Raw genomic sequence first — 14,196 nt, 5'->3', positions numbered from 1 at the left:
TTAGTTTGATATTTACTATATGATTTATGTTATATTTATATTAAAGGTGTTGGTAAGTACGACGTGCAGTTACTGTGATAAGATGAATGGCATCAGAACTTCTTTATTTAGGAAGGCTGAAGGAGTCTCAGTTTAAGGAAGAGTTCAGCCTCCTGCCACGTCGCGCGACTTGCTCGGATGAACAGACCACAGCTCTGAAAGAGGAGCCACGAAACTTTGCCAGAACAAAAGGCAGACGAAAACAAAACTATGATGCGCCACAGTAGCGATTCCCTTTTACAGTGACTATGTGGACCGCGTATAATCTGAAACAATGTACATTTTTGATTCCGTCCGTTTTCTATCGGGATAAAACATCTGGTCTGAGGTGAGAAGGCGGGCTAGCGGTAGCTACGTGTAGTCGGCTAATGACTGTTTAAACGGTGGAAGCATTGCCAGCCTCTTTTCCCCCCACTTCTGTTTTAAAAATAACGGGTTGGTCTTGCAGATGTTATTCTGTAGCGTTGACAGTGGCTTCAGAAAACTTTAAAGCAACACATTAATCCTAAAGTGTCGTAGTTTTGTGCGGACAGGGCTGCAGGTTATTTATAGCTAATTAGAAACGCACTCAAGAGATCCGCTCTAATGAAATCAATAGCGCCGACACGGGAGTTGCCATGGTGACAGCGTTCAGAATCAAGCGGAGAGTCTAGGACGACTAGACAACTAGAAGAACTTTAAACCTAGCTGTTCCCATTTGCTATGTTTATGTTTTGGAAATAGATTATATTCCCGGACGAGACAGACTTGTTGCGTATTTGATGAGCCAGCATCTGTTAAAAAAATGGGTAAGTGTCAGACCTGTTCCATGCTTATTTGTGTTTTAGCATGTCATTTTAAGGAAGAAAGTATTGTAATTGATTATGGTTATCTCAATAGCAAACAAATACGACAGATTTTAATATCAGTTATCTGTTTAGAAATATGTATACCCTGCATGGTGATATTGCAGTACTTAATCTAGAACAACATGTATAATTATTATAAAATGCAGGTCATAGTTTATGACCATATGTATGTTTCCTATTTCTTCTAATTTAAGATCACCTTCTGAAATATGACTTTTTCTACTTTTAAACCATTTGTAAATAAACATACTTTTAAGTTGAGGAGTGTTCTGAAAAGCTGGCCTATCGATCAGGATGATCTACCAACACTATATTTGGAGTAATGTGGGGCTGATGATACATGGGGCAACTTTTTGAGCAATGTTGCCATCAACGGGCAACCAGGTGAGACACAGGGCCCACGACCGATCTAAAGTATCCAGAAGGAAATTTGTTACCCATTTTCAATGGGAAAGTGCAAAAGCAACATTGCTCAAAAAAAGTTGCCCGGCAAAATTGCTCAAAAAGTTGCTCCGTTTATCATCAGCCTTAGGGTTGTAGGTTAGTCCAGTCACGTAAAAATATGCTACCCATGGTGGCAGCACATCCCAGTGCCTGAGGATGGTAGTACATGTTGTAATTTTATACATGACTTTTTTAAACTGCTGGTTAAAAGACATCCTGAGCAGGTAAGTCAGATTCTCAGAACACCAAGAAAAGTCCTGGTTCACCCTACACTCTTAATTCCAAAGGGATGCAATAGAAGAACCATTTGGGTTCCACAAAGAACCTTTCTGTTAACAGTTCTTAGAACCATTTTTAGTGTGAATAATATTTCAATAATCTGAAGAAGCGTTTGTGCAGTGGAAGGTTCCATGGATGTTAAAGATTCTTCATGGAATCATCAATGCTAATAAGGAACCTTTATTTTAAAGAGTGTATGAGCAGGCCATCCCAGCTGCAAAGTTATCTTCTGTGTTATTTGTGTGCTACTTTCTCTTTTCTAGGTTGGTCTGTCCTGGTGCTCACTATCATTGCGTCCACTCTTGGTGGCCTAGTGTTCGGCTATGAGCTTGGAATAATATCCGGCGCTCTGCCGCAGCTTCAATCTCAGTTCTATCTGGGTTGTGTCCAGCAGGAAGCCATGGTTAGCGCTCTACTGATCGGATCATTGTCAGCATCTGTGATTGGTGGCTGGCTGATTGATCGTCATGGCAGGAGGACATCCATTTTACTGAGTAACCTCCTCATTTTAGGAGGCACCATCATCCTAACTACAAGCATATCTTTTTTGGCATTGGTGGTTGGGAGGGCCATCATTGGCTTTGCAATGAGCATTTCTTCCATGAGCTGCTGCATCTTTGTCTCTGAGATGGTTGCTCCCGAACGCAGAGGGTTGATGGTTACCCTGTACGAAGTTGGAATTACAGTTGGGATCTTGTTGGCCTATGCGGCCAACTACGTTTTATCTGGTGTCCAAGCAGGATGGAGGTACATGTTTGGATTTGCTATTATACCATCTCTTATGCAGTTGGTGTCCATTGGGTTTTTACCTCAGACAGCCGGTACCTCTGAAGGCTTTGTAACAGAGGACGATAGCCAGCAATCTGATAGATTAGCAGGGGAAATGTCGAATCAGCACCCAACAGAACAAGTTAAATATAGTGTGTTTGACCTTTTCAAAACCAAAGACAACATGTTGAGAAGAACTGCCATTGGCCTTGGGCTGGTGCTCAGTCAACAATTCACAGGTCAGCCAAATGTCCTCTTCTACGCTTCCACCATCCTTTTCTCTGTGGGATTTCAGAGCAACGCATCTGCAGTTCTTGCGTCAGTGGGTCTGGGTATAGTCAAAGTCATTGCTACTCTGTTGGCAATGATATGTTCAGACAAGGTTGGTCGAAGATCACTCCTGATTGGTGGATGCACAGTGCTGGCTATAGGATTGATACTTACTGGTTTGTTGTGCAGACAGTCAGTGATTGATACAACAAAACAGTGCACTTCATTAGAACCACATTCAAATTTGACCTCACCGGCTGAAAATCAAGAAAACATGGGCAACATCTTGGTCAATCAAAGCACTCCATCTACTGGACATGAAACACATGATTCAAATATTTCTTCACACTCAGAGGACATGTATAAGTGGATTATTTTTATCTGCATGATGACAGTTGTGAGTGCCTTCTCAGTCAGCTTTGGACCAAGTAAGTTTTCTTGGAGTGGTACCTACATTTACTGTAGTTAAAGATGCAGTGCCACTGGCAGCACCAAACAGAACTGTCTGTCAGTTTGAGTATACAATTAACATTATCTCCAGTGTGTTTTGCTAAACATTTGTCAAAACAGTGATGTCCAAATAGCTGTTTGGTGCGTCTATTGGCACAGAAATTCCATCATCTACCAATATTTCATGCCATACAACAGCTACTACTTTAATTGCATGAAACTGCATATTTGGTTCACAGTGACATGGCTTGTGCTAAGTGAGATATTTCCAAAGGAAGTCAGGGGAAGAGCCAATTCATTCATCAACTGCTTCAACGTGGGGGCCAACCTCATAGTTACCTTTTCTTTCTTGAGTATAACAGGTATGCACAACGACCACGGCCACACACAAAGTCAGTCGTCATCATATGAAATGTATTTGCAAATAATTTTCATCATATTTCAACGACTTTCATTTTTCTCAGATGTGATAGGCCTATCGGGAATATTCTTTGTGTATGGAGTTATCGGAATGGCAGCAGTTGTGTTCATCTACCTTGTACTACCAGAAACCAAAGGAAAATCTCTTCATAAAATTGACAGAGAACTCTCTCAGACACGGTAAGAGAACATATTCACTACCATACCTTGTTAAATTATATAATATTTCAATATATAACAGAATAATAGAATGAACTAGAATAGAGCACTCTGACCTGTGCTTGATGCAATTCAGCAATATCTGACAACATCCAGTCAATGCATTACTCAAAATCTGTTCTTTCTTTTCTTTTTCACAGAGAGGAATTCTGCAATATTTTCCAAAGAAGACATTTCTCTCCAGGTTATCAGAGAGTTCACTTGACAAGCACAACAGCATGACATAAGGCAGAAAGTGATGAAATCCCTCTGCTGACCATCAATACGGATCATTCTGTTCACTGGATAATATTGTTCAATGTTGAAATGATAATGGATATCTATTTTTGTTGGATCTTTTGTAGTAACTCTTGTACTATGATTCACATGCATGTGATGTTTACTAGTGATAAATCATTATGAAATCATGATATACTTTTGTAATTATAATTTTAAATAAGTATAAATTACACCTACTTGAGTCTTATTTTATGGCTTTTGTAGTCTGTGACAAAATCTGTCAGAGCACATTAAAAATGTACAATTTAAATGATTAAAACTTTGCTTAAATTATGTGTTATGATCTGTGGAATTGCACACTGAACAAATCAAACAGCTACATAGAGATATAGAGAGATGTTAGGGACATCTTACATTTTAAATGTAGGTTTTTTTTAATAAATGAAGTTTTTGAAATTGATATATTTTATGCAGCTCAATGAAAAAAAAAAATCAAATGTGTTACAATTAGAAAAGTCCATCCAAGTATGGCACAGTGCAAAATAAAAGCCCTTTCTTATTAAACATGACATATTTATAAACATGATTGCTTTGCATTAATTTCTAAACTAATGAATGAAACCGATTAACATTCATATATTTGCACTTTCTTTGCATTCAAGAAATATTTGATCAGTTCATGCATTCCCAGGGAACTGAACTGTTTGAGCTACATGATTGCCCACTTCACTGCTCTAATTTGTACAGGTTCAAAGTATGAAATTTAAATCTTAAAAAATATATTTCTTTATTTGCAGCCCATCAGAATTGCCTGCCTAATAAAAACTGTTGGTATATTTCCATAGCCACACTATTCATTTTGGTTCAGTCAAATGAAGTGTATACAAAGATTGGATAAGCAGTGATTCTTTATTACTGGATTGTGGGTAAACAGAAGTTATGGACTGCTGTATTTATATATATAAAAAAAAAAGCCACAGCATTGCCATTTATATGGGACATCCACAGTGAGAGGAGCTAAAGACACTGCTGTGTGTTGAGTAAAGGCGATTGGTGTGACCTGATGTGAGCTACAGTAAACAGCACCAATACACACTCCGAACTACGGCCACAGCTGTATAACGGCAGTATCATTTCACACTTGAGAGAGGATTTGCTCATTGACTGCTGACAGAAATACTGTGCTACCGCATGCTTCACTTGCTCCAAATAGTCCATCCATTTTCAAGTAAAGCTAAGCTGTTTAATGGCAGGACAATGTATGTAATATCACACGGGATGATTCTCTTTCTGTGAATAAGCTCTCAAACACATCCTGCGCACTTCTGCCTGAGGTGAATGCATGACGGTGAACATCTCATGATGAAGTGCATTCAATTTCAGATAAACTCATGCTGCACTGCCGGGTAAATGGGTTGTGGTGCCGAAGAGCTCTATGTAACAACAGTCCCAGAGATCCTCAGCAGGTTTGGTGGTGACGTCACTGAGCGGCCCCCGTGGCTGCAGGCACTGGAGTGTTTAGGCTGCTGGGAGCCATGAGAATGGGGGAACCCGTCAGGGGCCCTAGAGCTGTGGAGGCTGGAAGCGCAGCTATTCCTGGTGAAGTAGACGGAAAAAAGAGGAATCTTATTCATGCTTATTTGGTGCTCAAGAAACATTTCTTATTGTCAACGTTGAAAAAAGTTGTGCTGCTTAATATTTTTCTGGAAACCATGATACTTTCAAGAAAATCCTTGATGAATTAAGTTTAAAAGAACTATGGAAACTTCCGCCAAGGGATAAAAAAAAAAGGTAAAAAAAAACTTTTTATCTCACAATTCTGACTTCTTTCTTGCAATTCTGAGTTTATATCTCAAAATTCAGACTTCAATAAACACTGAATCGTGAGATATAAACCCCAAACTGCATAAAACGTAAACTTGCAATTCTGAGAACAAAGTCAGAATTAAGAGATATAAGCAATAACCTTTTTTTTTTTTTATTCTATTGTGGAAAAAACAACACCATGAAATATAAACTCAGAACTAAAAGAAAAAAGTCAGATGTAAACTCGGAATTGCAAGGTTATGTTTGCAGTTCTGAGATAAAAAAAAAACTGAGAATAAAGTCAGTTGTGAAATAAAAAGTCACATTTAAAATTTTTTTTTTTTAAAGTTGAATTCCATAAAGAATAGCATTCATTAGTTACCAATGTAAAAGTGTTTTGATCACCTTTGAGTCATTTGATCAATTAATGCATATTTTGCTAAATAAAAGTATTAATTTCTTTCTTTGTTTAAAAAACAAACAAACAAACAACAACTACAACAAAAAACCTCTCTGATTCCAAACTTCTGAACAGTACCTGACCAGGTCCACTTACTGGCACAAAGCTGTAAAGTACAAATGAATTTGCTTATAATTTTTAATCAGTATAAAAGCATAATTCTGTTGTTCTTGATTCTGTGAACTGTGCTTAAAGGGATTTTCCAGATTTAAAGCAAGTCAAGTTCTATGGACAAAATCTAACAAAAATGTGGGTGTGTGTTTTAATAATCATTATCATTATAATGACATTTTAAAGCATGCAAAGAGTCTGATATATGCTCGGTAGCTCACCTGTTATCATAGTGGCAGTGCTCACTGCAGTGTTAGTTGTTGGCACAGTAGTTGATCCTGCGATGCGAGACTGATCTTTCACAACAGGGGCTAAGGCGAGGGGCAAGATTTCATAATTACTTAAAAATACTAGTATTTGTTAGTGTAAATGTATAGAATCAAATGAAAATCTCGTCATAGTAATTCAATAGACCTGGTGCTAATGTAATATTTCAAATGCTATTACAGAAGTAGGGGTGCTCCATGGCCTCTCTTGCAGTCAGTCTGGTCTGATGGTCGTAACGCAACAACTTGTCCAGAAAGTCAAGAGCGTCAGGACTGACCAAGTGTTGGTTTTCACTGTGAACGAACCGCTCCCATCGCTTACGGGAATGCCTAACATGAAGTAAATGTAAATTGGCTGAAATCAAATTAAAGAACACAGTGCTAACAATGCCAGGTTATGAAAGGAAGAGGCATAAGGAGGACTCACCTTCCCAGAATGTCATTAAATCGAGGCTCCAGCTCAATGTTGTATTTATCAATGCAATCATAAAGATCTTCTGTCCCAAGAACTTTAGCTATTCTCACCAACTTTGAAGAAATAGGAACATTGTAATTAATTCAGTCAATACAACTCCAAAAGTAAAGACCAACAACTGCATTCATTTATGTTACAGTGTTCATGTTACTATATATTAGAAATACTTGAACTTACTGTATTGAAATTCAATACAGTGTTATGTTGCAAGCACTGCACTTTGTTGTAAGGGTTCATCTTTTTTACTTCCACAGTTAAGTCCTGTTCATGACAAGAACAATAGGCTAACTATAACCATACGATGTCCACACCAAAGGACAATAACGCTCTGTTTATTATGTGCACACACTGCAGTTTATATAGTCTACCGCTTTAAAGCAGCACTATGTAACTTTTGGCGCTCTAGCGGTTAATAAACAGAACTGCACACATCCCGCGGAAGAACATTCCAACCGGAGCTACTTCTCTAAGTTTATGTCTATGGAGATTCACGCAGGTATGTGTTCCTCCGCAGCGGTGACGACCCGACCAGGCTACAATAGTCCAAATATAAGTACTTATTATAAGTGCACCGTAGTGACTCGGAATAAGACAAAAACGCGGTTTGGAAGATGAATTCATGATGTACTCGCTCATTATATACATTTAGCAAATTTTGAACACAGAAAAAGTTACATAGTGCTGCTTTAAATGCGTGAGCTTTTTAAAGTTAGGTGGATTCTGATTGGCTGTCAGTGTTTTTTTTATTGTTTTATCAACTGGAAAAATGAAAGTGATTCCAGCGATATTGTTCCTCTGTGTCGTTATTCTTGTGGATTTAGAATGATTATTAAAACTTTATAATTACAGTTATTGTGATAACATTTTATTTTACAGTATGTGTACTTACAGTATACTTACCCAAGAAAGTACTGGTAATATAAGGTAACTACATGGGTTAAGGTTTAGGGGTAGGTTCAGGGTTAGTATTACCCAGTTATTATAATTGATATAATACATACATGTTATGTATAAGCAAAACAGGACGGTAAAATAAAGTGCTGCCATTATTGTTATAGTTATCGTCCTTGGTGTTAACAGGCCTTTAGTACTGGTTCTCTACTTCTTTCTATTTGTTTTTTTTAAAGGGGTCGTATGATCAATTTTTCCTTTCTCTTTGGAGTGTTACAAGCTCTTGGTCATTTCATTACACCAAATACACCAAATAATGTTCTTTTTAGCAGCATCATATGACCCCTTTAAAGCAAACATGGTTAGAGTGTGGCAATTACCAATGGTAAAAGTAAATAAGGACAATGTTTAGGGGTTTATCATCTATGTGAGGCTTATCATTTTATAAAAGCACACAATATTCCTTTAATTATCAAACAACTGTCCATTGAACTATCCATTTATCAAGTCCCCGATGATACTCACCTGGTCATAGTTATCATGCCCATGGAAGAATGGCTCCTTCCTAAAGAGCATACTGGCCAGCATACAACCAAGACTCCACATATCAAGACTGTAGTCATACGTCTGGAATGACCGAATACAAGTGATTTGTTTCAGATTTCCAAATGCTATTGCAATTTTTAAAGAGGCGTTGCCAGTTTCAGCAAGTTTTCAAGGTTGTAAAGACGTTTCAAGTGGCTGACCAGACATTTTAATCAATAGACCCCCCTTAGTAAAAACAACTTAAGATATATTTTATAAAATATGTTTTCAGTTGGACATCTGCATATACACAGATGTGAAGTCTGACCTGGTAATCTATCAGTAGTTCTGGTCCTTTAAAGTAGCGAGAGGCGACTCTGATGTTGTACTCCTGTCCTGGGTGATAGAATTCAGCCAGTCCCCAGTCAATGAGACGCAACTGAAACATGACATGAAACTCTGTCTGTCTGTTTGTCTATCTGTATAAATAATGCTGTAATGCTATAATGCTGCATACATGCTAATGATAAGTATACATGCAGCAACTTCAGTGGCTTATTGAAACTTTAAACCTCCAAGCAAGACTCTGTCTTATGCTTACATTCAAATGTTCCTTTTTTAGAACTATGCAACATTACTTTATACTTCGATTGTTTTTAATAATTGTTTCTAACATATTTCTATCAAAAAAAATCAATGTGCTGTTGATTCTCATGTGGATATTAAGCTGTGTTGACATGGTTACCAAACGCTGATTACCTTTCTGTGCTCATGATCAATCATGATGTTGTGTGGTTTGACATCTCTGTGCATAATACCCATACTGTGACAGAAATCCAAAGCCTAGAGACATACACAAACATGAGATCACATCAAAACCTATTACAGGAATTAAAATGATTTACAGGAACGACGATACAGAACAACAACTAACAAATGACTTTAAATCTGATGGATCTAACACCCTAGACTGTCTATGATTTCCTGCATATTTCAAAATGTAAAATGCTAATTGCAGTATGGGGGAAAGACAAGTAAATAACCTCATTCCGTTTTCCCTCTTTTACACAAATTGTAATGTTGAATTCAACCTCTAACCAAAATGTTAAGAAAAAAATGCCAAACAAACATTTCATTACTTATTTAATTCATGGGAAATATGCATTTATAAATAAGCTAGTCTCTGGTGAACCTTTTTTTAAAGAGGTACTACAATTCTCACCTTCAGAATCTCATACATGTAGAAGCGAATGTCATAGTCTGTCAGTGTCTGATACAGTTGCTGATGAAAACAAAGCAAAGATGGAACTAATTACATAACAGGTTTTTGAGATTATTTGAGATTAAGATTAAGGTTTTTACCTTAAAGTCTGTGTTGTTCACATGTTCAAAAACTAAGGCAGGTGTTCTGGACTGCAATGTGTCCAGACAAAAGGGGTTTTAATTACTTATGTAACAGTAGAACAAAATAAATACACTTAAGTGCTAAAATCTATTTTTACAGTATAATTTGATTGTTACTTTTGTATTATGAATATCACAACCAGCAAGTGTTCTGAATACTGACCACTGGGTCTTTGACGATGTCCAGGAGGGTAATGATATTTGGACCTCTGCGAAGGTTCTCGAGAATCTTTATTTCACGCTTTATCTTCTTCTTCTTCACAGGCTTAAAAAAAGAGAGTTCTTAATGATCCACAAACTATTAGGCCTGTAACATCTTTTTAAATGCTGCAGCAGGGAAAAAAAAAAAAAAAAAAAAAAAAAAAAAAAAAAAAGAGTAAATTAAAATTAAAAGAGTACATTAAAAAGAGTAGATTTTGTGCATCTGTGTCACCTCTTGACACCTCTGACTGTGTGGTTTTTATATTGAGAAGCATATGTGTTAAAGGGATAGTTCACCCAAACATGAAAATGTGATGTTTATCTGCTTACCCCCAGGGCATCCAAGATGTAGGCGACTTTGTTTCTTCAGTAGAACACAAACTAAGATTTTTAACAGAAACCATTGCAGTCTGTCAGTCATATAATGGAAGTGGATGGGAATCACGGCTTTGAGAGTCAAAAAAACACACAAACAAAACCAAATTAAACCCTGTGGCTCGTGACGATACATTGATGTGTAAAGACACGAAACGATCGGTCTGTGCAAGAAACTGAACAGTATTTTTATAATTTTTTACCTTTTACACACCGCAATGTCCAACATCTGGCGCATGACGCGTGTACGTGTTCTGGCATAGTAGACCTAGATATACTGTATATAAGTAGATTCCCGCGGCCCATAGAAACAGTCACTAATGAGGAATCTACTTATATATATCTATATCTACTATGCCAGAGCACGTACACGAGTCACGCGCCGGATGTTGGACATTGCGGTGTGTAAAAGGTAAAAAATGATAAAAATACTGTTCAGTTTCTTGCACAGACCGATCGATTTGTGTCTTTACACATCAATGTATCGTCACGAGCCACAGGGTTTAATTTGGTTTTGTTTGTGTATTTTTTTGACTCTCAAAGCCGTGATTCCCATCCACTTCCATTATATGACTGACAGACTGCAACGGTTTGAGTTAAAAATCTTCATTTGTGTTCTACTGAAGAAACAAAGTCACCTACATCTTGGATGCCCTGGGGGTAAGCAGATAAACATCACATTTTCCTTTTTGGGTGAACTATCCCTTTAACACATACGCTTCTCAATATAAAAACCACACAGTCAGAGGTGTCAAGAGGTGACACAGATGCACACAATCTACTCTTTTTACTCTTTTAATTTTAATTTACTCTTATAACTATCCCTTTAACAACATATTCTTTAAAGGTACGGATAACTCTGGACGGGTACACCAACATGCCACATTAATATTGGACAAATAAGAAAAACATGGCTTCAAATGCCTTCATTTTTATATTTGCATTACCCATTTCTGTAAACCACTGGTCTTACCTTTAGTATTTTCACCACTACTTTCTCATTGTTTGTAATGTTGATTGCTTCAAACACTTCGCTGTACTTTCCTCTGCCTAACTTGCAGACCAGTTGAAAATCATCTTGATTGCTGGAAAATATATTAAAATCCTAAGTATTTAGGTCAGTATTAAGTATCTCAATACTTTGAAGTCACTTTTTCAAAACTCTTCACACAGTTCACCTTACCAGCTTTCAGCTTAGCACAGCACAGTTAATTTCACATTTAAAGGTGACATATCATGAAAATCTGACTTTTCCAGGTTTTAAGAGCTATAATCAGGTCCTCGGTGCATCTACCAACCAAGGAAACATGAAAAAGATTAACCCAGTAACTTTGTTTTGGGAAGCCTTGTCTGAAAAAACGAGCGCGTCTGATTTCGCTCCCTTGGTGACGTGGCAAAGGGATCTCATTATAATATGACCGCCCCTTAATCTGTAAGTTTACAGCCACGGTGCCGTCATTTTGATTTTGCAAGTGACAACGGTGTACCAGTTCTAATGCTAATGTTCTGTCTTTGGCTGCACAGACGAGCACAGACGTCCCAGCCTCAGAGGAGACAACAGAGCAGTGCATTTTTTTTTTTATTTACTGTATATTGCTGCTGCCACACAGATCTAAAATAAACATGCAATTTATTTCCCAGCTGTTAACCTTCACAGACATAACCCAGTTTTTGGACTTTTCCAGGTTTTAAGTGCTATAATCAGGTCCCCGGTGCATCTACCAACCAAGGAAACGTGAAAAAGATTAACTCAGTCACTTTGTTTTGGTAAGCCTTTTTTCTGCAAGCGTCTGAGAAAACGAGCGTGTCTGATTTCGCTCCCTTGGTGACGTGGCAAAGGGATCTCATTATAATATGACCGCCCCTTAATCTGTAAGTTTACACCCACGGCACCGTCATTTTTATTTTTCAAGCGACAACGGTGTACCAGCTCTAATGCCACGGTAAAAGTTCGAGTTGATTTCAGCACGATAAACATGATGATCAGAACCAAAACAGATGTTATATAGCAGGTCCGAGCTGTAAAGGCGCAGCTCTATTCTGGAAAAGGGGGTGGGGAGCAGCAGCTCATTTGCATTTAAAGACACAGGCCCGAAAAACTGCGTGTTTCTGCTTCCACTCAAAATAGGCATTTTCAAAATGATATAATAAATGATCTGTGGGGTATTTTGAGCTGAAACTTCATAGACACATTCTGGGGACACCAGAGACTTATGTTACATATTGTAAAAAGGGGCATAATATGTCTCCTTTAAAGTGTACAAAAACTACCAAATCACTTCAGACAATGTATCTAATCAACTCATTTTTCCATTGCACTAGCAAAGTGTGTCACTTTGTCACTCATAAAACACTGACCAAAAATCACAAAGAGGTAGCATATTATGTTTTTGTAACATTTATTTAAAAAACAAGAATGTCAGTGTCTACTGTTTAGAATTCACTGCAGTATATGTCACACGGTCTATGCTTGAATTACAGTACAACATTATTCCTAAGTGTTTCCCTTCTGCATAAATGTAATGAAAGTCTAACACCTGTCTATGTGTTTAGCTTCACTAATTGTTTTGATACAATTTCATTTTTTAGATTTTCAATATATTTCAATATGGTATTACTCAAATGTGTTTTGAATTTAAGTGTAACAGTTTTGAAAAGAGCATGTAAAAGTGCAAATTGGCCTGTAGGTTCATAGAGATTTAGTGGTGGTTGTGTCTGTGTGAGAAAATAATTCATGTAATTTGAAAGCTGTAGTCACTGAATTTATTCTGTGCTAAAGAAATGATAAATGATCCACAGTTTAGTCCACATACACTACTGTTGTGCTCACTATGTGAAGGGTTTTGAAAAAGTGACCTAAGTATTGAGTAAATTGGTCCTAACAATTGTAAAAAAAAAAAAAAAAAAAACTGACTGAAACAGCATGTGATCAGCCAACAATATCAAACAAAATTTATGCTGAAGGCAAAACTGAAGTCAAAAGAGCTCTTCTACAAGCATCGACTGCTAATGGCTACAGAAGGGCAAGTCTGAACCACATCAGTGAAAAGAGTACAATGAGAACTGCAGAAGCATCTAGTCAATGAACTGAAGAGGAAAAACAAAATTGTGCAGGGCCCCTGATAATCGCCTCTATTTAGTCGATTCCGGTAACATTCCTGGAGCTTTTCCTCAAGGGCGAAAAAAAATGTAACACAAACACAACATGAACGTAACAAAGCTATGCAAATTGATTGTGTTTGCCACTTTAAAAATGTTACTGCTTCTAATAAATAAATATTCTAATTAAAAAAATAGATATATTTCGTTATACATACCCCCACTCAATAACATGCGATTCATAATCCCAGTATTCTCTGGGCCGTTGTGTGTTGACCTCAGCGTAGACTCTGGCACGACTCGCCACAGGTCCTGACATGACACACAGTTCAGCACTGTGTTTACTATATTACGAATTAATTATCTGATGAGAACAGCTTTGCAGAAAGTGCTGGCTACAGGGAAGGGGCCATAGAAGATGGAAGCACCTCTGGATGGCTGTGGGGAAAAGTAAATATAGTGGTAAATCTGAGACTTCAAGAGGATATTATTTAAAGGGGTCCTATTATGCTTTTTCACTTTTTCAACTTTAGTTAGTCTGTAATGCTGCTGTTTGAGCATAAAAAAGATCTGCAAAGTTACAAAGCTCAAAGTCCACTTCAAAGGGAGATATTTTATTTAACAGAA

General features: G+C 37.4%; 2 protein-coding genes across 3 annotated transcripts in view; one reads left to right on the top strand and one right to left on the bottom strand.

The window, feature by feature from the left end:
* The first annotated feature begins 5 nt into the window (after positions 1-5).
* LOC107696032 (solute carrier family 2, facilitated glucose transporter member 10-like) lies at positions 6-4,163 on the top strand. 2 transcript variants are annotated; one of them, XM_016496170.1, is made up of 5 exons: positions 6-827; positions 1,874-3,076; positions 3,338-3,460; positions 3,563-3,698; positions 3,878-4,163. In XM_016496170.1, exons 1-5 carry the CDS (start codon positions 824-826, stop codon positions 3,957-3,959), a joined length of 1,548 nt encoding a protein of 515 aa, XP_016351656.1. In that variant the 5' UTR covers positions 6-823; the 3' UTR covers positions 3,960-4,163. The 2 variants fall into 2 exon arrangements, with proteins under 2 accessions (XP_016351656.1, XP_016351655.1); XM_016496169.1 differs by having other exon boundaries at positions 7-827; positions 3,563-3,700; positions 3,868-4,163.
* A 679-nt stretch (positions 4,164-4,842) lies between these two features.
* LOC107696034 (casein kinase II subunit alpha-like) overlaps positions 4,843-14,196 on the bottom strand; it is a 12,698-nt gene continuing 3,344 nt past the window's right edge. The window contains exons 2-13 of the mRNA XM_016496172.1: positions 13,788-14,007; positions 11,444-11,555; positions 10,058-10,159; positions 9,853-9,903; positions 9,713-9,772; positions 9,250-9,333; positions 8,819-8,929; positions 8,491-8,592; positions 7,027-7,127; positions 6,781-6,929; positions 6,555-6,644; positions 4,843-5,552 (exon numbers count right to left, since the gene is read on the bottom strand). Of these exons, the coding sequence (XP_016351658.1) occupies positions 5,437-5,552; positions 6,555-6,644; positions 6,781-6,929; positions 7,027-7,127; positions 8,491-8,592; positions 8,819-8,929; positions 9,250-9,333; positions 9,713-9,772; positions 9,853-9,903; positions 10,058-10,159; positions 11,444-11,555; positions 13,788-13,888 (1,179 nt within the window). The 5' untranslated portion in view covers positions 13,889-14,007 and the 3' untranslated portion in view covers positions 4,843-5,436. The remainder of the gene's footprint in view (positions 5,553-6,554; positions 6,645-6,780; positions 6,930-7,026; positions 7,128-8,490; positions 8,593-8,818; positions 8,930-9,249; positions 9,334-9,712; positions 9,773-9,852; positions 9,904-10,057; positions 10,160-11,443; positions 11,556-13,787; positions 14,008-14,196) is intronic.

This window comes from Sinocyclocheilus anshuiensis, unplaced genomic scaffold (assembly GCF_001515605.1).
Source record: "Sinocyclocheilus anshuiensis isolate Anshui unplaced genomic scaffold, SAMN03320099.WGS_v1.1 scaffold746, whole genome shotgun sequence".
Classification (NCBI taxonomy): Eukaryota; Metazoa; Chordata; class Actinopteri; order Cypriniformes; family Cyprinidae; genus Sinocyclocheilus; species Sinocyclocheilus anshuiensis.
Note: the sequence above shows the minus strand (reverse complement) of the source record. Positions and strands in the feature narration are given on the sequence as shown.